Below are 26,487 nucleotides of genomic sequence, written 5' to 3'. Positions count from 1 at the left end.
ACGCTGCAAAGACATTGCTGGATTTATTGCTGAAATGGACTCTTTCCAAGGAAGAAGCAGCAAGTTAAAGCAATTATTTAGCAGTTAACATTCACAGGCTTTCAACTAATTCAAGTTGCAGATGGATGATTTGCGAGATAAAGAAGTCTGAGATGAAGGCCAAGAACGATTCTGTTTTAGAACATCAGGTTACAATCGATCCTTCATTCCACTGAACAATCAAGAACTCTTTGTTGAACATTTGCCTCAGAGAAAGAGAGCCACAAGCCAAAGACTCATTCAATGCAATAAAAAACAGTTGGTGAGATCAAAATGCAAGTAAAAAGTTTAGTCCAAAAAAAAAGCTGTGGGTGGGAAGCAAATCCTTTCCCAGTAGATAATATTACAGAATCCAAAGATTATCCTGTTCTAATTCGAGCTCGAGGTGATATTTTACTAAAGAGGTCTTCTGGAAATAATGATCGGAGCTCCTGAATTTCAGTGCCAGCTGAACCAATACATCAGCAGGTTTCAAGAGGAAGACAAAGAGGTGAAAAGAGCAAAAGGAAAACATTTGTTGACTTTTGGTTTGAGATTTTATGCCTTATGGTTGACCGACTTGTCTCTGGGCAAATCTCAGTGGCCAATTTTTTTTTTTTTTTTTAAATCAAAGTCAGAGAATGGGCAAGACCCACAATCTTTTAAAGGCACCCTGTCAAATTATATCAAACTGCTGCTCTAGGATTCATTCAGCAGTTTGTAAGGTAAAACATCATGAGATGGGAATGTGTAGGGAGTTACCCTGTACAGGGCAGTAACAAGAAGGGGAGGTGTCCTTGTACTCCTGTTAGGTAAAACATCATGAGATGGGAATGTACAGGGCTGTAACAAGATGTGAATGCATCCTTGTACTTACAAGATAAGAGAGACATTGATGGATTGAGAGGCAGGAAGCTAGCAGGGAAAGGATAGCAACAGTTTTAGTCATTGGACAAGTAATGATATGATGATGTTCTAAGCACATATCCAAGGGTATAAAAAAAATCACCACTTTGCTGATAACGGCAGAATGCATTCTCCGACTAACATGGTTGGTCGCAAGTGTTACAATCCGGTAATAAAGAACAAAGAACCCTGATTTCGACTCAGTCTGGTGTTTGTCTCACTCATTCATGAACAAAGCAGACCTAACAAGTTTCACCAAAATTAATTTGTTTATTAATTCAGGGATGTTTCAAGCAAGGCCCACAAGTCAAATTGGTCTGTGTAACTCTAGGCTCAGACTGCTAAATTGACCACCAAATTTTTATTTCAAAGAGGAATGGCATTGTGCACATTTTAATGGGCTCGTCCTCTGTGGTGTCATTCACACTGATGGAGGACATGATGTTTGGGAAGGGCTATTTTGTTATTCCCACAGACCTCGTGCACACACAATCCATGCATAGATCTCAAATATGTCATCTGATGTTAAATAAATGTTCTATCCTTGTTTGCGACATTGTGGAGAAAGAATTTCAGCTTGTGATGTTTGGAATTGGAAATTACTTGACAAGTCTAAAATTCTGAGCACTTCCAGTCTACCTGGTTATATTCCAGTACCATTTCAACAGAGTTCACACAGATCTTCCTAATTATTATTGTACTCCACAACCCCTGCATCAGTCATTCACAAGTCGATGGTTTGGCTCAGTTGAGAGAAAATCTGCCTGAAGCATTCAGTTTTGTACTCAAAGGCCAACTCCAGGACAATATCCAAGCAGCTCCATGCACTACTTTGTGCCAGTTTTATCTTTCAATTAGACATTAAACCAATTTTTTTTGTTTTTAATTTAAATTTAGCAAACCCCAAACAATTTTGGAGGTTGGGAGGAAACCAGATCACCTGGCAGAAACCCCCACAGTATAGGGAGTATGTTCAAACCCCTTACAAGCAGTGACAGATTCAAACCCAAGTTGCTGGTGTTGAAACAGCTTTGCATTTACCATTACACTAACAGTGCTGCAGTTTTGACTTTTTAAAAATATAATCAAGTAAATGAAAAATAGGCTGTATACGTCAGCATAAGTTTTCACAGCAACAGAAGTTATTGTGTGCAATTAGCCTCCTGCATATACTCCTATACAGAGGACTGTGCTGCTCCCCAAATCACACCACAAACACAAAGTAGTTAATGCCATCTATCATTTTTACTCTAAAATTAATTTGCTGTTTGGTGTCCCAATTTTTCACTTTACTTTTTACCATTACCACCCTAAATTTAGTGAATGGAAATTAAAGCAATTAAACTAAAATTAATCTTACCAGATATGCAATGACATCATATCCTTGTTCCTTCAACCAGACCAGAATGCATGAGGTATCCAAGCCTCCACTGTAGGCAAGAACCACAGTTCCTTTTGACTGAGACATTGAGCCTTAAGGAATTAAGGGTGGGAGAAAAGAGAAAGACAGTTGGATTACAATGGTTCATGAAAATGTAAAATGTAAATTATTCTCAAAATTTTGTAAGAATAAATGTCAATCCCATATAAAAGATAGAATCAAGCAACTTGTAATGTCAAAATTTAACAGAAAAACCATTGCAGGTTAAAAAAATAACCCAGGAAATTATAGGCTGGTGAGCCGGACAGGAGTAGGAGGTAAATTGTCGAAAGGTGCTCCAAATGGACTGGACCAGGTCTATGAGGGATAAACATTTTTTTTTCTCTTCAGAGAAAAAGTCATTTTTTAAAAACAGCCCAGTAGCAAAAGCAAATCACTTGTACCAATGATTAAACAACAGGGAAAGCTTTTTAAGCATTAAAATAATGTTTAATTCTCACCAAAATATTGCTAGCTGCAGCCAATCCCAACATGTCCCAACCGCCAATCCTTGACACTTACACACCACTGCCACTGATCCCCAGGCTGGTGGAACACTCACTAGTGAGTCAGAAGGCTCCTGTCTCTCCAGTCACTAGAGATCCCAATCCCAACAGCCAACTCCAAATCCTCCCCTAGGCCTACCACACATGCACACTGGGGAGTCCAGAGTGTGTGCGTGGTAGGAGGCTGAGGGGACAGTTCAGAGTCGCCGTTGGGAGGTCCGCTGTGCCAAAGGGAAGAGAGGGTAGGAAGGGGTGAGGAAGGTGAGGGAATGCCACCGAGCACAAGGTCCTGCCCCTGCCCGGGAGGCTAATCTCCTTGATGACGCCGAGACCAGAGATTCTTCCAACCATTTGCAGCTGGGAGACAGTGGTGTGCAGTTTGAGAGGGAGAGATGGAGAGAAAAGTCAACAGGGGAAGGTAAAGAAGAAATGGAAAGAGAGAAGGAAGGGAGTTAACTGAAACGAGGACAATCGTTGTTCTAATTCCACGTCAGGTGTTTTTTTTCCAACTTGTGACATCATTTTGACTCTGAAAACATTTCGGATAAATGAGGATTTCAGATTTGTTTTCAATATCCTCATTTATCCAAAATTTTAAATGAGAATATTGGAGAATCTGATTTCAGATCATCGGAGTTGTACAGAATTTGGATGGCCAGTGACGGATTATAGATATTCAACATAGCTTTGTGCACATGTTTCAAAGAGGTTACCAGAAAAGTTGATGAAGGAAATGCTGTGGATGTTGTCTACATGGACTTTAGTAAGGCCTTTGACAAGATTCCACATGGAGTGGTTAGTCAGGAAGGTTCAGGAGCTTAGTTTTCATGAAGTAGTGACCTGGATTTGATATTGGCTCGACGGGAAAAGCCAGAGAGTAGTGATAGATAACTGCTTCTCAGACTGGAGGGCTGTGACTAGTGGTGTGTCTCCTGGATCAGTGTTGGGACCCTTGTTGTTTGTCATTTGTATCAATGATCTAGATGATAATGTGGTAAATTGAATCAGCAGGTTTGCAGAGGACATTAAAATTGGACGTATTGTGGCCAGTGAACAAGGTTTTCAAAGCTTGCAGAGGGATCTGGACCAGCTGGAAAAATGGCAGATGGAATTTAATGCAGACAAGTGTGAGGTGTTAGTTTGTCCTTCTAAAATGCAAGGTAGGACATTCACAGTAAATGGCAGGACACTGTAGAGTGCAGAAGAACAGAGGGATCTGGGAACACAGATACACAATTCCCTGAAAGTGGCATTCCTTGAAAGAAAGCGTTTGGCATATTTGCCTTCATAAATCAAAGTATTGAGTATAGGAGATGGGATTTTATGGTAAAGTTGTGCAAGATGTTGGTGAGGCCAAATTTGAAGTATTGTGTGCAGTTTTGGCCAGCTAACTACAGGAAAGATATCAATAAGATTGAAAAGAGTGCATATAATATTTACTCGGGTGTTGCCTGGACTTCAGGAACTGAGTTACAGGAGAAGGTTAAACAGGTTGGAACTTCATTCCCTGGAGCATAAAAGAATGAGGGGAGATTTGAAAGGGGTATACAAAATTATGAGGGGTATAGATAAAAGTAATTGTAAGTAGCCTTTCCTTCCCCCCCCCCCCCCCCACCCAACCACTTGAGGGTAGGTGAGATACAAACCAGAGGACACGAGTTAAGAGTGAAAGGGGGAAAGTTCAGGGCAACACGAATGGGAATTTATCACACAGAGTGGTGGGGGCGTGGAATGGGTTGCCAGCTGAAGTGGTGAATATAGGCTCGATTTCAACATTTAAGAAAAATTTGGACAGGAACATGGATGGGAAGGCTACAAACTAGGTGTGGGTCAATGGGACTAGTAGAATAATAGTTCGGCCCAGATGATAAGAGCCAAAGGGCCTGTTTTATGTGATTTAATATTCTATGGTTCTGTGGTCGGGTTTCAGGCCAAAGAATGAAATACCCAATTTCAAGATTATAGAGAACAAGGTAGTAAATTGGCACAAGTACACATCTCTCCTGACAACACAAACATCAGCTCAAACTGTTTTCTTTAACCATGATAATGTTATCACTCTACTGTTTAAAATAACTCCTATGGATGAAAAGTAGGTTTGTTAGTTCTGCATTTGTGGAAACTGCCCTTATGCTGATTCATTCTGACAAACAATTTCTTTAAAAAAAAAGAAAACAGGAATCCTTTTAGTTTCACATCAAAGCATTTGTCTGAGCACATCTTGGAATGAGAGGCTCAAGATATCAAGTGAAAAAATGTCATTTATAGGACTATTTGTGATGGAAAGAGGGTCTTGCATGAACAATTTTATTCAGTGTTTTGAAATATTCAACTTACCAATATTCAGACCCTGATTTTGTATTTCATTTCCAACACTTAATGAAGCTGCTGGAATGATATTCAATTCTGCTTCATGTAACACATCAAGTTTGCAACCACATGCTTTAATCATTATATCTATACTATAAATAAAAGCAATATACAATTAATAAGTGTTCCTAAATATATTTTTCAATGGCAAACATCCAAAAGTCTGGTTAATTACTGCTGCTGGAAACCAGCACAGTACAGGAAAAAAAAACAATTTTCAAAATTGATCAGTAAAAATGGAACATTCAAGAGATGAAACAAAGGCAACTGAAATATTCCCACACCCAGCAGCAATGTTTACGTTGTCTAGACCAGCCATTCGTCCGTCTCCTCCCCCCCCCCCCATCATAGTTGGTAGAAGAACAGAAGAAACTAACTAAATTTGACTGCTTCACAGGAAAGTGGCCCATAAACCAAAGGGGGCCAGAGCCAAACAAAAACCAGTTGATAATGGTTGGTCTAGACATCTTTTGTATATCTCATTCCTGGAACCTCATTTGTTCTGAGTAAATGACTGCAGCCCAAACAATATCCCATCATAACTGTCATTCTTCTGGCCCTGGCAACATTCTTTCAGATTTCCCTTGCCAATGTGATGACTGAAATTGCACACCATACTCTTTGGACCCTAGCTACTCCTCATCATTGTTCCAGACTCTAGAGCCACTGTCTTGTTTTTGTGTTGTGATTTGATTAATGAAGACAAGCAAGTATAGAACTCTATAACAATTGCAGCACAGAAACTGGCCAGTTCGGCCCTGTTAGTCCATGCCGAACACCTTCTCCCACCTAGTCCCATTGGCCCGCTCCTGGCCCATAACACTCTCATCCATATACCTATTCAACTTTTCCTTAAATATTTTAATCGTACCTGAAGAAATTTCCCCTCGTTTCCCCTAAACCTTTCCCCCTTCAATCTCAATCCATGTCCTCCCCCACCCCTCAATTTTAAATACCTTATCAAATCACCTCTGTCTTCTTCATAGGAATAAAGTCCCAGCCTGCTCAACCTTTCCCTGTAACTCAAACCCTGAAACCCAGGCAACATTCTTGTATCTCCTCTGTACTCTCTGTATTCTGTTTATATCCTTCCTGTAATTACCCATATAGAAAACCTTGAAATAGAGCATTTGATATGATCATGGCTAATCCTGCCCTTCAGTACCACACCCCCTTCTCTTACACTTTCTTACAGACCTTATCTACTTCTAGGAATTTGTGGATATGTACTCCAAAGGCCACCCATTCTATTTATCATTTCCTCACACCTTTCCAGACAGAATTCCATTTGCAGCACAGTCCCATTCACCCATTACATTGGTTTTGTTTTCCCTCTGCAGCCTAGAATTTCCATCCTCACTATCACCAGTTTAGGCACCTGTGGAACTTCAACATTTAAATTACCTTCTGCTTTCAGTCACTTCACAAATTGGAAATTCATTTACAATGTTCCTTTCAAATCTTATTTTAATAAAAACTTTACCCTTTCACTAAGAACTTGTCAAAACCCTTGCTTAAAAAAATGGTGAACCGAGTAAATTTTTAATTCATACTCATCAATTTCTTTGAAAACAAATGGCATTATTCCCTGGCACAACCTCTTCCCTAAACCCACACTCTTTGCTCATGATAAACAAATTTGCTGACAACACCACTGTTGTTGGCCATATAACAGGAAATGATGAGCCAGAATAAAGAATCTGGTTTCGTGGGGTACGAGTGGGCCTACAACTCCTTGATTGTTTGCCAGTACTCCTCCCTCTGCCCCCTCCTCCCTGCTCTCCTTTTCATTCAGACCCATTCCTGCTTTTTGTTCATCTTAAAAAAATGCTCAGGCCCTGTGTCATTATGCGTGTAAATAAGAACTATATTTCCTGGCATCCAATGTGCACTGTTGCCGGAAACTGTATGAGGGGAGTCACGAGCATAGTCAGCTATTGTCGGTTGAAGACAGTTGGAAGGAGTGGAAGCCACATAAGGAAAATAAAACCCATGTAAAGTCTGTTTTCTTGAAAGAACAAGCATATCACAAAGTTAGAGTGAGTAAGGGAAGACAATAGTTTGGAAGCATGGATCAGTTAAGTCCTCCCACATTGATGCAGTTCACCAGCAATCCAGCCAATAATTGGAAATGCTTCAAAGAGCGATTCAACATTTATTTAGAGGCTACTGGAGCAGGAGAGACCGAAAGAAAATTTCTGTACCCCATGGGTAAAGTTGCCTTGGACATCAACAAGTTTTCAAACTGATGAGGCTTTCATGTTGGACACTCTGATGACAAGATTTGATAAGTATTTTGTCCCAAGTAAAAATGTCACGAATGAGAAATTCAAGTTTTTCCTCTGTGAGCAGAAACAAGACACGAGCTTCAATCAATACTTAGCCAAGCTTCGCACACTGATTAAGTTCTGTGGATTTGAGATTTGAAAAATTCACTCATTAAAAGACAACATAGTTTGTAGAATCCCAGATAATGGTCTTAGAGAAAGACTATTGCGTGAAAAAGATTTGACACTAGAAAAAGCTGTGAATATGTGTAGGGGAACTGAGATCACATGAGCACAAGCTGAGGAGCTGCACAGGATAAACATAGCAATGCATGTGATGAAGGAAGATAGGCAGAGAACCAAGAGTTTCCCAGAGCAACAAAAAAAGCAAAGTGCAAAACAAAAAAGCAAAGCAAAGCAAAATCAAACAGCAACTGCAGCAGGTGCAGGGATACACATATTCCAAAGATATGTCCTGCCTATGGAAAGTCCTGCTACAAATGTGGGAAGAAGAATCACTTTGCAAAGTGCTGCAAAGCAGGATATACCAAGAGAAAGGTATACAGTGGATGAAGAAATGAAGGAATTCTTTGTGGATTCATGACAGACTGCTGTAGGCCAGAAGACTGAGATGGAATCTTTATTTCAAGTTTCTTCAAAAGAAACACTTTTCCGTCACCGTCAAAGGAGTCACTGTATGAACTGCTTCAAGAGAGTCACTTAATCGAATTGACACAGATGTTCAAACCTCTGGTCCCATCTTTAATCCATCTTCAGATTTGGAAAGTGAGACAGAAGATACTGCAGGGACTTAGTCAGGATCCATCTTCCAACCATTTTCATAGGATTGGATGATTGTGTGAGGAGGTGGCCGATACAACGGATTCTAATTCTCGTACAACGTTACTCTTCATTTGGCAAAACCAAAAGAGAGTAGCAGAGGCAAGTCCAGACACTCACCTAGGAAATTGATGGACTGAGGGAAAAAATGAATCCCTTGAGCACCAGATACAAGATATGGAAGACTGGTATAATGTGGAAGCCTCGAAAGCCCATGTCACCATTTCCCAGCTTGAGGATGAAATCAGCCATTTGATGGTTCACCATTTGCAAGAAAACTGAGAAGGCCCTGGAAATGCTGGAGAAAGTGAAAATATCCAAAGTGGGTAGGGGGATTCTTATCAATGATACCAAGACATCGTTATACACAAAGGTCCAGAACAAATTGGCAGCCATCTTGGCAGAGGCTGTGGTTGATGGTGTTCTGATATTGAAGAAAAATGAGTAATTGAATCTCTTCATGATTGAAATTATGGAAATGAAACACAAAATAAAGAGTAACACATCTTGTGAAGGGAATAGTATTGGATTAGTGCTCGACATTCCGACGTGAAAAGGGTGGAAGATGCTGTAGCGGGCCGCAAAACACGCCACACCCGAAGCAGCAACCCGGCACCGGGAGCCCGTGGCCTACACAGCCAGCTGAGATAGGCTACACACTTCTAAGTCGGCGCCTGACTCAGCAGCATCCCACTCTAATGGGCTGTCCAGCAGCAGCCAATCGGATGGAGCTAGGGAAACAACCACACCCAGGGATGAGAGGAGCTCAATGATTGGCTGCTCCCCAGGGAGCACTAAATGACCAATCCCAGGAAGCGGATCGTAATGCCACTAGTTGGGGCTTCTGAGCCCTTTATAAGTAGAGCTACCATAACAATAGATCAGTGTTGAATTCTCCCCCGTAGTGTGTCTCTTCTTTGACCGTAACCTCTTCAGCAGTAGCAGCTGCTATAATGCTTACATATTCAACTGCTGCATTTCAGTGGAGTATGAAAAGATGAGTGGATTCTTCTATATAAAAAAAAATGCTGAAGAAAAAATTGTGCAAGCAGAAAGAAAGTTCATTGAAGACAGAGTTAATAAAATTATCACACTGAGAAGTTTGTGGAAATTTCAAAAAATGTAGCAATTAACCAAAAGAATTTTGATCCATTGTTATTGGATGCATTTGCAAAAGATGGTATTGTGGCCTTGAGAAGAGCAAAGCTTGCTATGAATGCTGTGGAGGACCTCACACCAGAACTTGGACTGCCTAAAGAAATCTCTTGGTGCCTGCCACATTGACCACCGCCAGTGGGCTGATCTCGCCTCAAACCGTGCATCTTGGCGCCTCACAGTTCGGCGGACAGCAACCTCCTTTGAAGAAGACCGCAGAGCCCACCTCACTGACAAAAGGCAAAGGAGGAAAAACCCAACACCCAACCCCAACCAACCAATTTTCCCCTGCAACCGCTGCAACCGTGTCTGCCTGTCCCGCATCGGACTTGTCAGCCACAAACGAGCCTGCAGCTGACGTGGACATTTACCCCCTCCATAAATCTTCGTCCGCGAAGCCAAGCCCAAAAAAAGGAAAATATGAGCATACCTTGGGTGAAGAAAATTTCACCTTTGTTGAGCAATGCAACAATCCTCGGTCAGTGACGCTGCTTCTCAAGGGTCCAAATAAACTCACTTTAACACTAATCAAATATGCAGTGCGTGATGGTCTGCGTGCAGTGAAGAATGCAATTGAGGATGGATGTGTGGCAGATGCTTTGATCAAACACAAGACCAGCATAAAGGGCAGGCAGACCACAACTGGGAGTGCGAGGTACTTGCACAAAACTTAGGATATGACCTTCGTAAAAATCCAGTCAGAATACTCTAAAAACAGTCAACTTGCTTGTGAACAGAATGAAAAACAACTTCTGCATCTTCTGATGAAGAACGTTGACCTCAGCGTGAGAACCAGATTTCAAAAAGGACAAGTTCTGCTGCAGCATTTATATTGTTCAGTGTTTGTGTGACTGGCTAACATTTTGCTGGTGTGAAATTTGTCCCGGTCTAACCTAAAAAAGAAAAGTGGTATCACTTTAAGAAAGGCCTTGCCTGTTAAATGAAGATTTTATTTTGAGATTGTTGCAAAACCAATGCAGATGGGCAATAGCTGTCTACTGTATCTTGTACATACTCTAAATATGTTTATGGATGTAGACATAGTATTATTTTTGGTAAAGGGAAAACATGTTATTATCGTGTAAATAAGAACTACATTTCCCAGCATGGCATGTGCATGGTTGCCAGAAACCAGGAGGGAATTGTGAGCATTGTCAGTTGAAGACAGTTGGAAGTCATTGGAGGTGATAGAAGCAACACAAGGAAAATAAAGTCGGTTAACCCATGAAAAGCATAACAGGCCGGAAACTTTGGTTACCCTTCACTTCCAATAGATAATGAGTGACCTGTTAAGTTTCTCCAGCATTTGTTTATTGCACTGTAATCACAGCCAGACTTTCCTGTTTAATTGTTAACATGGCATCAGTTACACATTTATTTATGCTGCATTGAACATTTCTAGATTCTTTAGAAGCAACATATCTTTTTTTCTTTTTTTTTCTCTTGGGGTTAGTTTGGGGGGGGGGGAGGTGTTGGGGTTTATATCATGTAATTGAATGATATTAATATTTGATTGTTATATTTTGTACTTGGATATTATTACACACATGACAAACTTTTAAATAAAATTTTCCAAACAAAAACAATATAAATTTTAAAACTAAACCACACGAAGTGACACTGAAGCACCAGCCAAAAACTATCACAGATGCTGCTATTTTATTTTGAAAAAGGAATTTACAGGAAGAAAAGGCACACAGTGGTGACATAAACTTTGGACCTTGGCAACTGAAGGCACAGTCACCAATGCCATAACAACTGAAGTCAAGGTTGAGGAACAAGTTGGAATTGGAGGAATGCAGACACTTTGACGAAGGTAAAGAGGCAGAAGGGCATGTGAAAATTTTAAAACTAGGACTGCAAACAAATCTGTTCATTTGTGGGACCTGCAGTTTTTTTCCAAAGGTTAGTTGGATGATTTTTTTTTAAATTCAGAGATAGAACATAGTTACAGTCCATGAGCCTGTGCCACCCAATTACAGTAGGTTACTAAAATAGACAGGATACAGAACTGGACGGAAAAGTGGCACAGTTCAATTCATAAGTGTGAGGTGATGCTTTTTGGAAGGTCAAACTTGAAAGCAGAGTACATGGTTAATGGTAGGATACTCTTAACAGTGTAGAAAAACCGAGGGACTTTGGGTCCAACTCCACAGATCTCTTAAGGTTGCTGTGCAGATTGATCAGATAGTTAAGAAGGCCTATGGTACATTGTGCTTTATTAGTTGGGGACTGAGTTCAGGAGTTGTGCTGTAATGTTGCAGATCAACAAATCTCTGGTGAGACCACTCTTGGAATATTGTGCTCAGTTCTGGTCACCTCATTACAGGATGCATGTGGAAGCTATGAGAAAATGAAGAGGAGATTCACAAGGATGTTGCCTGGATTGGAAAGCAGAGCTAGGCCTTTTCTCTTTGGAATGAAGGAAGAAAGAGAGGTAATTTAATAGAGGTCGACAAAATCATGATAGGCACAGATAAGGTAGACAGGCAGCACCTTTTTCCCAGGGTGGGAGTGGCAAAGACCAAAATGAAGGAAGGAAAGTTTAGGGGAGATATCAGGACATTTTTGTAAGATCCATTTATTTATGTATCTTTACACACAGAGTTCTGGAATGCATTGCCAGTGGTGGAAGTGCAAGCTGGAACTATAGGTGTACTTAAGAGACTCTCAAGCCTCTTTTATACTTGCATCCCACAAAATTCAGTGTCCCAGGATAGGAAAGGGGGTTTGGCTTTTCAGACTTGACCACTCATAACTGAAACATAGGAAGCTTTCACACTTGCAAGGAGCCATCCTTGGGGTTAGGACTGTTCTACCTACTACTGGTGGCGTCATGACACATCAAGTGATCGAGGACCTGTCCTAAATCCTGATCAATGTATTATGATCTTCTATTTGAACAAAATTAATCATGCCTAATTATAACATAATTAAGCTTTACTGACATCACTGTACAAGCTCGTCACCTCCTGTTGTGCTGACCTAGATACACCTTTATAAAGGGACCATGGTAAAATGCTAGCAATAAATAGCAATACCGGACAATTTTTAAAATGGTGTGGGAAAGTTTGTGGCACCATAGCGCGCAATTTATAAATACCGTTGGGGGGGGGGGAGGGGGGGAAGCACGATGGCAGACCTGCCCTCCCATAATTCCATGCGGCAAAGAAAGGGCTGTATGACCAGCTGCAGTAACAAAGCATTTACGGAGGAGTTTCTCTGCCACACGGCATTCTGAGAATTGAAGTCCGCCATTGCTTTTTCCTCCAGTCTTTATAAATTGTGCGCTATAGCGCTACCAGTTTTCCCATGCTGTTTAAAAAATTGTCCACTATTGCTATTTATTTCCTCTCTCTCACCCACTGCAACTTTCCCACAGCAAAGTTTATACCTTCATGCTAAACTTTTTTTCCTTCATGTTTCTGCACTCACACTAAAACTTGGGTCATTTCAATCACAATACAATTGCCTGTTTTACGCTTGCCTGATTGCAACACTGGTGTCTACAGATGCGAGGGATTGATTGTATTGGGGCTGATGCCATCAATCCCCAACATGAGATGACATCAAATGACGCCAGCATTGAGCTGATTTTGCTTTCACACTAGACACTTTAAAGGCCGATTGGCTTTTAGTTCCTTGGATCTCTTGTCAGCCACATGAAAGACAGATGAAAATATGCAAGGTTATGAGGTAGGGAGGGTTATTTGGTAGGCATATATAGGTCAGGACATCATGGGCTGAAAGGCCCCAACTGAGCTTCGATGTTCTACCAAAAAAAACCCAGCTCCTTCAACAGGTCATTTAAAGCCAGTACAGAACTGTTGGCTTTCAAACTGGGCAGTAGAACCCTTGGGTCAGCCACAGCAGCAGTGCTCCAGCATCATTTTTTTTGGAAGTTATATTTTTAAATAAACTAGTCACTGCAGACAGGGATCAAAATTATTGAAGACCAAGAAAGCAGCTTTAATGATGTTGCAAGAGTGTGTGAAGGCAGACACTCCTTGGACATGGATAATGCAATACCCCACAATTGCCAAAAGGGTGTTGTCATTGGCTAGGATATGGAGTTGAGAAGCAAGAAGCAGGAAACAGAAGCAATAATAATTCTTATTGGGAACAGGGAAGAATAGAATAGACAGGTCCCATTTTCAGAGCCAGGGGATATCCATGGACTAATATGGGGAAGAGTGGTGTGTGAAAGGGTGGTGTTGTTGTTAGGTATTTACACTTGCGTGCATATGGCATTGTACTCTTATATTCTATGCATCACAGGAACATTTTAGTTCTGTATTAAAGAATGAATGAGGCACCACATCTCAGTGTGCAGTGTTTATCCTTGAAACATCAAATACATAAGAGGCAATGAGGATTGAAACACACCCCCTCAAACCTCCAGACCTTGGAGTGAAGATTTAAAAGGGAAACAAACATGTTCAATGTCAGAGGCACATTTTGGGCATTACATGGAGTCAGAAGAACTCTGGTATGACTATGTGGAACGATTTAATCACCACTGTGTAGCCAACAACGTTACTGGTGATGCCCTATTAACCAAAAGAAATCGGTGTTTTTAAGGCAAATGGGCAGTAAAACTTTTCAGCTGTTAAAAAAATCTCATAGCTCCTGAAACACTTGGATCTAAAACTTATGCAGAATTGTGCTATAATAGGGAAACATTTAAGTCCCAAGCCACTGGTTGAGGCAGAAAGGCAAAGATTTTATTACAGAAAACAGGCAAATCTGTTTGCAAATATTTGGCAGAATTATGTAAACAATTTGGTCAAATCCTAAATGTTGCATTAAGAGACCTATTAATAATGGGCTTAGCCAACCTCAGTGTCAAACACAAATTACCAAGTTGAAAAGAGATGACTCTTAATTCTGCATACGAGACATTCTTGAGTTTCAAGACAGCTGATAATAAAGTGGACATTTGCCAAGGTGATTCCCTCGTGGTGGGCAAATTTTCCCGCCAAAGCAGCGTTCGCTGCAGGAAAAGAAACCATATGCCTGATAATTATTTCAGGCAGTCTTCTTCTTTGGTTTGGCTTCGCGGACGAAGATTTATGGAGCGGTAATGTCCACGTCAGCTGCAGGCTCGTTTGTGGCTGACAAGTCCAATGCGGGACAGGCGTTGCAGCGGTTGCAAGGGAAAATTGGTTGGTTGGGGTTGGGTGTTGGGTTTTTCCTCCTTTGTCTTTTGTCAGTGAGGTGGGCTCTGCGGTCTTCTTCAAAGGAGGTTGCTGCCCGCCGAACTGTGATGTGCCAAGATGCACGGTTTGAGGCGAGATCAGCCCACTGTCGGTGGTCAATGTGGCAGGCACCAAGAGATTTCTTTAGGCAGTCCTTGTACCTCTTCTTTGGTGCACCTCTGTCACGGTGGCCAGTGGAGAGCTCGCCATATAACACAATCTTGGGAAGGCGATGGTTCTCTATTCTGGAGACGTGACCTACCCAGCGCAGTTGGATCTTCAGCAGCATGGATTCGATGCTGTCAGCCTCTCCCATCTCGAGTACTTCGATGTTAGGGATGAAGTCGCTCCAATGAATGTTGAGGATGTAGCGGAGACAACGCTGGTGGAAGCGTTCTAGGAGCCGTAGGTGATGCCGGTAGAGTACCCATGATTCGGAGCCGAACAGGAGTGTGGGTATGACAACGGCTCTGTATACGCTAATCTTTGTGAGGTTTTTCAGTTGGTTGTTTTTCCAGACTCTTTTGTGTAGTCTTCCAAAGGCGCTATTTGCCTTGGCGATTCTGTTGTCTATCTCGTTGTCGATCCTTGCATCCGATGAAATGGTGCAGCCGAGATAGGTAAACTGGTTGACCGTTTTGAGTTTTGTGTGCCCGATGGAGATGTGGGGGGGCTGGTAGTCATGGTGGGGAGCTGGCTGATGGAGGACCTCAGTTTTCTTCAGGCTGACTTCCAGGCCAAACATTTTGGCAGTTTCCGCAAAACAGGACGTCAAGCGCTGAAGAGCTGGCTCTGAATGGGCAACTAAAGCGGCATCGTCTGCAAAGAGTAGTTCACGGACAAGTTGCTCTTGTGTCTTGGTGTGAGCTTGCAGGCGCCTCAGATTGAAGAGACTGCCATCCATGCGGTACCGGATATAAACAGCGTCTTCATTGTTGGGGTCTTTCATGGCTTGTTTCAGCATCATGGTGAAGAAGATTGAAAAGAGGGTTGGTGCAAGAACGCAGCCTTGCTTCACGCCATTGTTAATGGAGAAGGGTTCAGAGAGCTCATTGCTGTATCTGACCCGACCTTGTTGGTTTTCGTGCAGTTGGATAATCATGTTGAGGAACTTGGGGGGGGCATCCGAAGCACTCTAGTATTTGCCAAAGCCCTTTCCTGCTCACGGTGTCGAAGGCTTTGGTGCCATCTAAATGACAAAGAAGGGCACATCAAAGCCAAATGCCTGGGAAACAAAGATTAAAAAGGATAAAAAGGGACAGAGATACAAAAAACACCCACCCCACTGGAGTGAGAACGATGGAAGAGAAGGACGAAAGCCCCAGCACTGTACATTCGTGGATTTAATGATAGAAAAAAAATCAGATTTCTACATCAAGGTGAAAATCAACAACAAACCTCTTTGAATGGAGCTGGACACAGGAGTAACAGTTTCGCTGATGCTATTAAATTTTAAACTACTCATGCCTCACCATTAAACAGCTGACAGTGTTAAAAACTGACTACCACACATTCAACTAGATTGAATGGATATTGGATTCATAATGAACTTGTACCTAGAAGATAAAGACAGTCAAAGCTGGAACAAGTTCTTAAGAAGAACCGGGGGGGTTTTGAAAAAATCCCTGGGGAAAATCTGAATCCAGGCAAAATTACCTTTGAAACCAGGCAGAGAACCTACATTTTTTTTTAAACCCAGAATGGTACCTTTTGCCATAAAAGGAAAGATTGAAGCGGAACTTAACAGAATGCAAGACAAGGGAATACTGAAGAAAATCCAATGCAGTGACTGAGCAGCCCCCATTGTGCCAGTGCAAAAAGCCAAAGGGGAAATTTGAATTTGCGGAGATTACAAAGTCACCATTAATCAGACTTTGCAGATACCAGAACTCTTATCCCCAAAACATAAGAATCATTCCAAGCATTGAACAGGGGAAAGAAATTCAAAGTTACACTTATCGCAAGCATACAAACAAATGGAATTGAAAGATGACTCAAAAGAAATATGTGGCTGTAGCAGCTCACTAACCAGGTTGCGACACAGCACACAAAATGGCCGACGAATGCTGCGACCGTGCAGACCCCACGGGGGCCAATGACATTTGTCCCAGTGTAAGGTAAAACATCATGAGATGGGAATGTGTAGGGAGTTACCCTGTACAAGGCTGTAACAAGAAGGGGAGGTGTCCTTGTACTCCTGTTAGGTAAAACATCATGAGATGGGAATGTACGGGGCAGTAACAAGATGTGAATGCATCCTTGTACTTACAAGATAAGAGAGACATTGATGGATTGAGAGGCAGGAAGCTAGCAGGGAAAGGATAGCAACAGTTTTAGTCATTGGACAAGTAATGATATGATGATGTTCTAAGCACATATCCAAGGGTATAAAAAAATCACCATTTTGCTGATAACGGCAGAATGCATTCTCCGACTAACATTGTTAGTTGCAAGTGTTACAATCCGGTAATAAAGAACAAAGAACCCTGATTTCGACTCAGCCTGGTGTTTGTCTCACTCATTCATGAACAAAGCAGACCTAACACCCAGGTAACTGCTTGCATGGCGGGAAACAACAAGGAATGGCAGGAATGCCATCCAATCAGAGATCGGCACTGCCATGACATTGCTCCTGTTGTCCAGCAGCGGGGAGAGAATATCAGCAGAGCTACCAGTGCAATAAATCAGTCTTTGACTCTTTATGTATCTTCTTTCCACAGTAGCACGCACTCTACAAGGCAATCAATATTCATTTGCGGTTATTCACAGAAGCTCTGGTTTGACCACCAGTCTTGTTTAGCTCGATCCTTGCTGGGGCCTCATTTCTGTGAGGGGCGCAGGACTCTCTGACTTCCTTACGGTAGACAAAGTTACAGAATTTCATGTATATTACATTCTAAATATAGTATTATTTGACAATAATGGAACCTTTACCTGTACTCAAATGCCATATGGAATACCAGCAACCTCGGCCATATTTCAAACAGCCATGGACAAATTAGAACGCAAACTTAATGTAGGTTACTACCTCGATGACATTATAATTACCAGTCAAGACAACTCTGAGCACCTATCCAATCTAGAAAATGTCCAGCTGTGCCAAGACGAGTATGTATTTATGGTACCTTCTGTCACATATCTGGGCTTTATAATTAACAGTGAAGGAGTACTGCTGGCACTGAAGTGGTCCGCAGAGCACTCTACCCACAAATTGAGCCAAACTACAGCCATTCCTGGGTTTGGTTAACCATTATCAGAAGCACTTTCCAAATATATTGACGCTAGGCAAGCCACTGAACTAACTGTTTTTAAAAAACCCAAATGGTTTTGGAATGACGAGACTAGCAACATTGTGGACCGCTTGAAAGAAATACTAACATCAAGTGACAATGCTCTCATCCATAAGATGTTTCACTGCTACCTTCAGATAAGATATTTTCTACAGGACAATTGGGTCCAACTATGGCCCTACCAGCATGCAGTGACATAGAGACCCCGATTCGAAGGGGGAAGCACACAGAAATTCATTTCAGCAATGTATTTCTTGCTCCAAACAGAAGGCCCCAAACCAGGCCTTCACAAATCAAGGCAGAGGTGGGAGTTAGACTTAGGAATAGCCATTGATGAACAGTGCTGGTCCAATCTGTGTTGGATCAGCACGACGGCAGTCATCAATGCGAGGTACAGGCTGGTGCAATACAATTTCTTGCACCAGCTGTACATGATGCCACAAAAATTGAACAGATCTAAACCAGAACCATCAGGCCAATGTTTCAGGTGTGGCATTGCAACAGGAACTTTGGGCATGCAACCTGGACATGTACCAAGGTGAGACCCTTTTGGGTGGAATTGGGCCAAGCTCTGGAAAAAAAAAATCATAGATAAAGAATTCCCACAGGACCCAGAGCTGATGGGAAATATAATGGACATAAGGCTTACAATGAAGCTGTCCAAATTTCAAATTCAACTTGTCATGATTACAGTGGCCAGGAAGTGCGTAGTAGTTGCTTGTAAGTCCAATTCCTACCTGAGCATTGGAACACAGAAATGCAGCCATGTCCCCTAGAAAAAAACTGCTTACAACCCAAGGAAACAATATGGTACTTTTTTGAAGGTCTGGTAGCCCTACTTAAACTGCTTAGGGGCACAGTTGTAGTGTGAACCACTGTGCCTTGCTGTCCTGCCCTACCAATTCGCCCCTCCATCCTATTCCAGCCAGGGAAAGCGACGGATACGACAAACCATAAATCCCCAAATACAAGTTTCATACCTTTGTTGTGATCACTGTGTTTCAGTAAGGGGGGGGGGGGGGGTAAAACAAAGGACTGTTGACACCATGGTTAAATGAAAAAACGCACAAATGCTGCAGTAGGTCAAAGAGTGTTTTTATGTAGCCAAGGTGAAGATACGTGGAAAAACATTGGTGATGAATGGATTTATAGAAAAACCATAAATAAAATTTTCAAAAATTGATAAGAATGGCATGATAGCAAATTTGACAAGCACCTCCTCTTTCCTTTTCCTCTACCCTCCCACTCAACCTGTTGCCCTGCGCTCTTCCCCCTCCCCATCTTTTTATTCAGGCATCTGCCTGCTTGGTTGCTCATACCTTGACCAAGGTTTCAGGCCCAAAAATCTTTGCTTCTTACGGAAGCAGAGTTTCTCCAGTACTTTGGTGCATTCAACATATCCTATCCTTTTCTCCCTCAAATACCTATCCACATCTCTTTAAGCACATCATTTGACCAGGACTACCTCATGCAGTAGGACAGCATTATGCCCATTTGCCCTGACCGTGCGTTACCAAATGCCAAAGCAACTTCCAAAGATTTGTCCATTTTTTTTTCTGGTGTCTCAGCAGCATTCCTTTCTGCACCAACATCAAAACTCATGAGTGGGACCATCTGGCACACCAAATTGTCAACAGATCTTGAGTGTATTAAAAAGAAAACAAAACTGGAGAAACTCAGCAGGTTTCAGAGCCCAGAGGCCTGAGCCCTTCTTCAAAGGTAGGAGTTCCTCCAGCATTTGTGTGTCTTCACACCAAACCGATTGCGTCATTTTCCAATACCACATCTGTAACATTTCAAAAACACTGTAACAGCTGCAAAATTCTATGACGCTTGGGATACCTGTCCTCTATGAATGTTACATGGCTCTAACAAGATTATTGCATACATCTTAATTTGCCCATCTCGGAAAATGCTTGCCCCTCATTATATCTCCAAATTCCTGTCTCCACCATATGGGAGTTTAAACCCCCAGATTTCCAAAGGTAGTTTCAACTTTTTGAAGGGCGTTCGAACTGAAGCCCGTTGTTTTTAATGGAAACACTTCTACCAGCCGACAAACCGAGAGAAATCGACTGAGCCCAGCCCTGAAACGATCCTTTATAATAGAATTGGAATCAGAGCCTGCCCAAAAAAAAAACCCCTCAACATACACAAACCCATTTCGCTCGCACCGCTCCCGAGATTTGAGCCAGTCCGTTTAAGGGCAGTGGGATGCGGTTAGTGCCCCATACCACAGGATGTCGTCAGTCTGTTGGGTTCCTCCAACACTTCGGTATGTCTTACTGGACTCTTCGGCAACTCGCAACTGTTGCAGCGACCTGCCACTGTTGCAGCGACCTGCCACTGTTGCAGCGACCTGCCACTGTTGCAGCGACCTGCCACTGTTGCAGCGACCTGCCACTGTTGCAGCGACCTGCCACTGTTGCAGCGACCTGCCACTGTTGCAGCGACCTGCCACTGTTGCAGCGACCTGCCACTGTTGCAGCGACCTGCCACTGTTGCAGCGACCTGCCACTGTTGCAGCGACCTGCCACTGTTGCAGCGACCTGCCACTGTTGCAGCGACCTGCCACTGTTGCAGCGACCTGCCACTGTTGCAGCGACCTGCCACTGTTGCAGCGACCTGCCACTGTTGCAGCGATCTGCCACTGGATTTGAATGCACTTTCAAAAGCAATGAGCAAATCAAAAAGCCCCCAAACTGCTGGACTCACTGGCCAGGCAACACGTTTCGGGTCCAGAAGCGGCATCGCTCGTGCTGCCACTTTTGTTGCATTTTAGCTGGACTGGGCTAAATAATGCGGTCCGTGAGGAGGAGGCGAAGATGCAAGGGTCGAGGGTGAGCTGCACCTGGTCCCCGGCGCGGTCTCACGCCACGCTGCCCCGTCCGCTCGCTCTCACCTGCTCTAAATCCAACGCCGCGCCCTAGTCCTGCTCCGGGGTCCCACGCGCGAATGATTTTTAAATCTCTCTCTCAGCCTCCGATTCTGATTCTAGGCAAACTCCGCCCCCCCCAGCGATCGAGGCGGGCCGTGATTGGCAGACACGAGGGAGGGGCGTATCCACTTGACGTCACGCCCTCCTGCCCGTCAGCGTGATTGGATGGGAAGTTTTTCTGGTCATGGCCATCAGTACAACGTACTGACGCAATGAGTCTGACTTGTTGCATATTCACAGGTCCAAAAACCACACCAACAATAATTTATGTACAATTGCCACATAGGAAGATAAAATATAACAAATATAAATAGGATAAAGCAAAAATCAGTTGCTTTGTCCAATAGTCAGTTACTAATAGATGTGGTCAATTCTTCTTTCTTTGGCTTGGCTTCGCGGACGAAGATTTATGGAGGGGGTAAAAAGTCCACGTCAGCTGCAGGCTCGTTTGTGGCTGACCAGTCCGATGCGGGACAGGCAGACACGATTGCAGCGGTTGCAGGGGAAAATTGGTGGGTTGGGGTTGGGTGTTGGGTTTTTCCTCCTTTGCCTTTTGTCAGTGAGGTAGGCTCTGCGGTCTTCTTCAAAGGAGGTTGCTGCCCGCCAAACTGTGAGGCGCCAAGATGCATGGTTTGAGGCGATATCAGCCCACTGGCGGTGGTCAATGTGGCAGGCACCAAGAGATTTCTTTAGGCAGTCCTTGTACCTTTTCTTTGGTGCACCTCTGTCACGGTGGCCAGTGGAGAGCTCGCCATATAACACGATCTTGGGAAGGCGATGGTCCTCCATTCTGGAGACGTGACCCATCCAGCGCAGCTGGATCTTCAGCAGTGTGGACTCGATGCTGTCGACCTCTGCCATCTCGAGTACTTCGACGTTAGGGATGTAAGCGCTCCAATGGATGTTGAGGATGGAGCGGAGACAACGCTGGTGGAAGTGTTCTAGGAGCCGTAGGTGGTGCCGGTAGAGGACCCATGATTCGGAGCCGAACAGGAGTGTGGGTATGACAACGGCTCTGTATACGCTTATCTTTGTGAGGTTTTTCAGTTGGTTGTTTTTCCAGACTCTTTTGTGTAGTCTTCCAAAGGCGCTATTTGCCTTGGCGAGTCTGTTGTCTATCTCATTGTCGATCCTTGCATCTGATGAAATGGTGCAGCCGAGATAGGTAAACTGGTTGACCGTTTTGAGTTTTGTGTGCCCGATGGAGATGTGGGGGGGCTGGTAATCATGGTGGGGAGCTGGCTGATGGAGGACCTCAGTTTTCTTCAGGTTGACTTCCAGGCCAAACATTTTGGCAGTTTCCGCAAAGCAGGACGTCAAGCACTGAAGAGCTGGCTCTGAATGGGCAACTAAAGCGGCATCGTCTGCAAAGAGTAGTTCACGGACAAGTTTCTCTTGTGTCTTGGTGTGAGCTTGCAGGCGCCTCAGATTGAAGAGACTGCCATCCGTGCGGTACCGGATGTAAACAGCGTCTTCATTGTTGGGGTCTTTCATGGCTTGGTTCAGCATCATGCTGAAGAATTAGGAGTTTTATAACTCCTGTTCGGCTCCGAATCATGGGTCCTCTACCAGTATCTCCTACGGCTCCTAGAACGCTTCCACCAGCGTTGTCTCCGCTCCATCCTCAACATTCATTGGAGCGACTTCATCCCTAACATCGAAGTACTTGAGATGGCAGAGGCCGACAGCATCGAATCCATGCTGCTGAAGATCCAACTGCGCTGGGTGGGTCACGTCTCCGGAATGGTGGACTATTGCCTTCCCACTATCATGTTATATGGCGAGCTCTCCACTGGCCACTGTGACAGAGGTGCACCAAAGAAGAGGTACAAGGACTGCCTAAAGAAATCTCTTGGTGCCTGCCACATTGACCACCGCCAGTGGGCTGATATCGCCTCAAACCGTGCATCTTGGCGCCTCACAGTTCGGCGGGCAGCAACCTCCTTTGAAGAAGACTGCAGAGCCCACCTCACTGACAAAAGACAAAGGAGGAAAAACCCAACACCGAACCCCAACCAACCAATTTTCCCCTGCAACCACTGCAACCGTGTCTGCCTGTCCCGCATCGGACTTGTCAGCCACAAACGAGCCTGCAGCTGACATGGACATTTACCCCCTCCATAAATCTTCATCCGCGAAACCAAGCCAAAGAGAGAGAGATAGAGAGGTTTAAGAGCCTGATAACTGTTGAATAAGAATGCATTTGAAGCATGAACTGCAAGAATTCAGGCTTCTGTACCTTCTTCCTGAAGGAAGCCATGAGAACAGCCTGATGGGTCTTGTTAGCTGCCTTCTTGAAGCAGCACCTCACACAAATGTCTTCAATGGACAAGAGATCAGTGCCCGTTATGTCAGCTAAGAAATGAATTGTCAGTCAATGCAGTAAATGTTCAGCAGGTCATGGTGCATATGTTCGGGAGATACTTCAGGTCCTTCCCTGAGACATTGGGTAAGACATTCTCACCAATGTATCTAGATGAGGACTTGAATTGCTGTGGAATAAAAATCTGCAGACGACATCCTAGTCAATGGCAATAGAACAAATAGGTACTTGATGGTTATCATGGGTATAAAATTTAAATTTACAAATTTTTAATTTGAAATTTAAATTTAGAACTGCAGCACAGTAACAGGCCATTTCAGCCCTTGAGTCCGTGCCGCCAAATTACACCCAAATGACCTAAAACACCCAGTACATTTTGAACAATGGGAGGAAACTTGAGCCCCCAGGGAAAATCCATGCAGGCACGGGGAGAACGTACAAGCTCCTTACAGACAGCACGGGATTTGAACCCTGGTCCCAATTGCTGGTTTTGTAAAGGTAGGGGTTGTGCTAACCGCTACGTCAACCATGTCACCCATTATGGTATGGTGAGCTGAAGGGCCTTTTTCTCTGCTGATGACCCACTTTCCCATACCACAGACTTGCTGAGTGATGACAGTATGTTCTACTTTTTTTTAATTTCAGATATCCAGCATTTCCACAATTTGGATTTTTTTAATTTGATTTTTTTTTAAATTTAGTCATACAGCATGGTAACAGGCACTTCCAGCCCATGAGCCCATGCTGCCCAATTAACCTTCAACCCCTGTATGTTTTGAAGGGTGGGAGGAAACCAGAGCACTCGGAGGAAATGTGGAGAGAAAGTACAAACTCCTTACAGACAGCACTGGATTCAAACCCAAGTCGCTGGCACTGTAGCAGCATTGCACTTGGTGCTATGCCAACTGTTCAGTAAGCAGAGCATGTACTTAAGCTGGATAAGGGCATTGCTAACAAAATTAAAGATAATATTGAAACTATTAACCTCAGTACATAATATCTGTTAATGAGGAAATCATTTGCTTCAAGACGAAAAATGTAAAATTGTTCTTCCAATCTTTTATGAACTATACAGGTTCTTCATCCACTGTGCCTACGCTGACCATCAAGTACATACCAATGTTAATGCTGTTTTCCAGAACTCAATTCCATCATTCTAACATTCAGATCTATATTATTAATCTATAAAACAAGTGGTTGACTTGTGATCTAACTGAAACTATCTTTGCTCAATAGCCTTGAATTTTTTTTCCAAAAATATACTTTATTCACAATAACTTATTTACAATACCAAAAAAACTGTTCAAGGCTTTTTAGTGTCAATCATATCAAAGCAATCTCATGATTGTATATTTTAAATTCTTCTCTTAATACTCCATTACCACCACTGTTGATGAACAAAAATTCTTTTTGTAGTGTCACCACCAAGACTCCACTGCTGCCTGAAACTAAACCAGGCCAAGCTCACCAATGTCACAGGAACAAGTGCAGAACATTTGCTGTTACTCTGTGCCAAGAGGATCATTGTCCTGACTCCCCAAATCAAGTGAAATGAAAATAAAGCACCTTCCTAAAAGTGGTTGAATGCAGTGATTTATGCAAATCAGTTACGTCCATTTTAAGCCAGGGCAATGACACAGCAGTTTGCTTAATTACAGAGGATTCTGCTGGGGTTTTCCAGGATATGATTTGCAGCAAGGTTGTTGCTACAAGAATACCACTGAAAACCCTACATTAAAAGTGTTTCACTCAAAAGTTCATCATTTCCCAATTAATTTGTTCATTCAGATTTTGGGAGGAAAGATTATATAATATTTTATATTATATATAGATATGCTTTTGAAGGAGATAGATTGTGGGAGTAGTGTAGGTCGCTTAACAGACACAAGCACTTCACAAAACAGATTTCATTTAAAATGCCAGAGCTTTGCTCAATTCAGACAGTCCAGGATCCAAGTGCTTTTACAAAAACTTTGAAGGAATGCCTAAGTAGGTGTTAATTGGACATGCTGTGGAGTATTTGATTATTGTTTTGAAAGCAACAGATGAACAGGCTCAGAGGTTTGGGTCTGGTTCCGTAATCTGTCTGGATGAAATTTGCTGTTCTAAGAAGGTCAAACGAAGCAGAAAGAGAGAGGAGACCAAACAGGTTTTCTCTAAGAGAGAGAGAGAGAGAGAGAGAGAACTGGTTTCTGCAGTCATGGCAAGCTGGCAGCTTGTTGAAACCCCATTTACTTTTCACACTTTCAACCATATCAACGAAAATATATACAAACGTTTTTCATTAAATATGCACAGTAGCATATTCTCCCTTTTTTCCCCCTACCCTCCCTCCCCACTCCTACTCCCCTCAAAAACCAATAAATATTCAACATATACCATACAATAAAACCATAAAACAATGTCTTCACAAAATGAAAAATAAACAAGAAAAATGCATCATCTACTTTTACACACTGAATCAAGTCGTTTTGTCTTCTTATCATTTTAGGGGATGGAGGTCCGAGCAAGCCTCTCTGTTATGTTCCATGTATGGTTCCCAAATTTGTTCAAATAATGTGACTTTATTTTTTTAATTATATGTTATTTTTTTCCAATGGAATACATTTATTCATTTCCATGTACCATTGCTGTATTCTCAGGCTCTCTTCCATTTTCCAAGTTGACATTATACACTTTTTTTGCTACTGCTAAGGCTATCATAATGAATCTTTTTTTGCGTTTTATCCAATTTGAAACCAAATTCCTTATTTCTTATGTAACTTAGAAGAAAGATCTCTGGATTTTTTGGTATGTGCTTTTTGTGATTTTATTTAATATCTAATTTAGATCTTCCCAAAATATATCCACTTCTGTACATGCCCAAATTGCATGTATTGTTGTTCCCATTACCATCTTACAGCGAAAACATCTATCTGATAATGTTGGATCCCATTCTTTTAAATTTTGAGGCGTGATATATAACCTGTGTAACCAATTATACTGTATCATGCGTAACCTTGTGTTTATTGTATTTTTCATAGTTTCAGAACATAACTTTTCCCATGCTTCATTTTTTATCTTTATGTTTAAATCCTTTTCCCACTTTTGTTTAGGTTTATAGCTTATTTCATAATTTTCCTTATCTTGCAGCATGTTGTACATGTTCGTTATAAATCTTTTAATTATCGTTATGTCTGTAAGCACATATTCAAAGCTGCTTCTTTCTGGTAATCTCAGTCTGTTTCCCAATTTATCCTTTAAATAAACTTTCAGT

At 42.5% G+C, this 26,487-nt stretch overlaps 1 protein-coding gene across 5 annotated transcripts in view; it reads right to left on the bottom strand.

Moving 5' to 3' along the window:
• The window catches only part of ass1 (argininosuccinate synthase 1), a 191,196-nt gene that overhangs the window by 155,151 nt on the left and 9,558 nt on the right, over positions 1–26,487 (bottom strand). For 2 of the 5 annotated variants that reach the window (XM_069885970.1, XM_069885996.1), the window contains exons 1-2: positions 20,873–20,976; positions 2,285–2,397 (exon numbers count right to left, since the gene is read on the bottom strand). In XM_069885970.1, the coding sequence (XP_069742071.1) occupies positions 2,285–2,392 (108 nt within the window). In that variant the 5' untranslated portion in view covers positions 2,393–2,397; positions 20,873–20,976. Of the gene's footprint in view, positions 1–2,284; positions 2,398–20,204; positions 20,390–20,872; positions 20,977–26,487 lie in introns of those variants that run through there. The other 3 variants (XM_069886007.1, XM_069885978.1, XM_069885987.1) reach the window with 2 other exon arrangements.

The sequence above is a fragment of the Narcine bancroftii genome, chromosome 1, assembly GCF_036971445.1.
Source record: "Narcine bancroftii isolate sNarBan1 chromosome 1, sNarBan1.hap1, whole genome shotgun sequence".
In the NCBI taxonomy this organism is placed as follows: domain Eukaryota; kingdom Metazoa; phylum Chordata; class Chondrichthyes; order Torpediniformes; family Narcinidae; genus Narcine; species Narcine bancroftii.
This window is presented reverse-complemented; position numbering and strand designations above follow the sequence as displayed.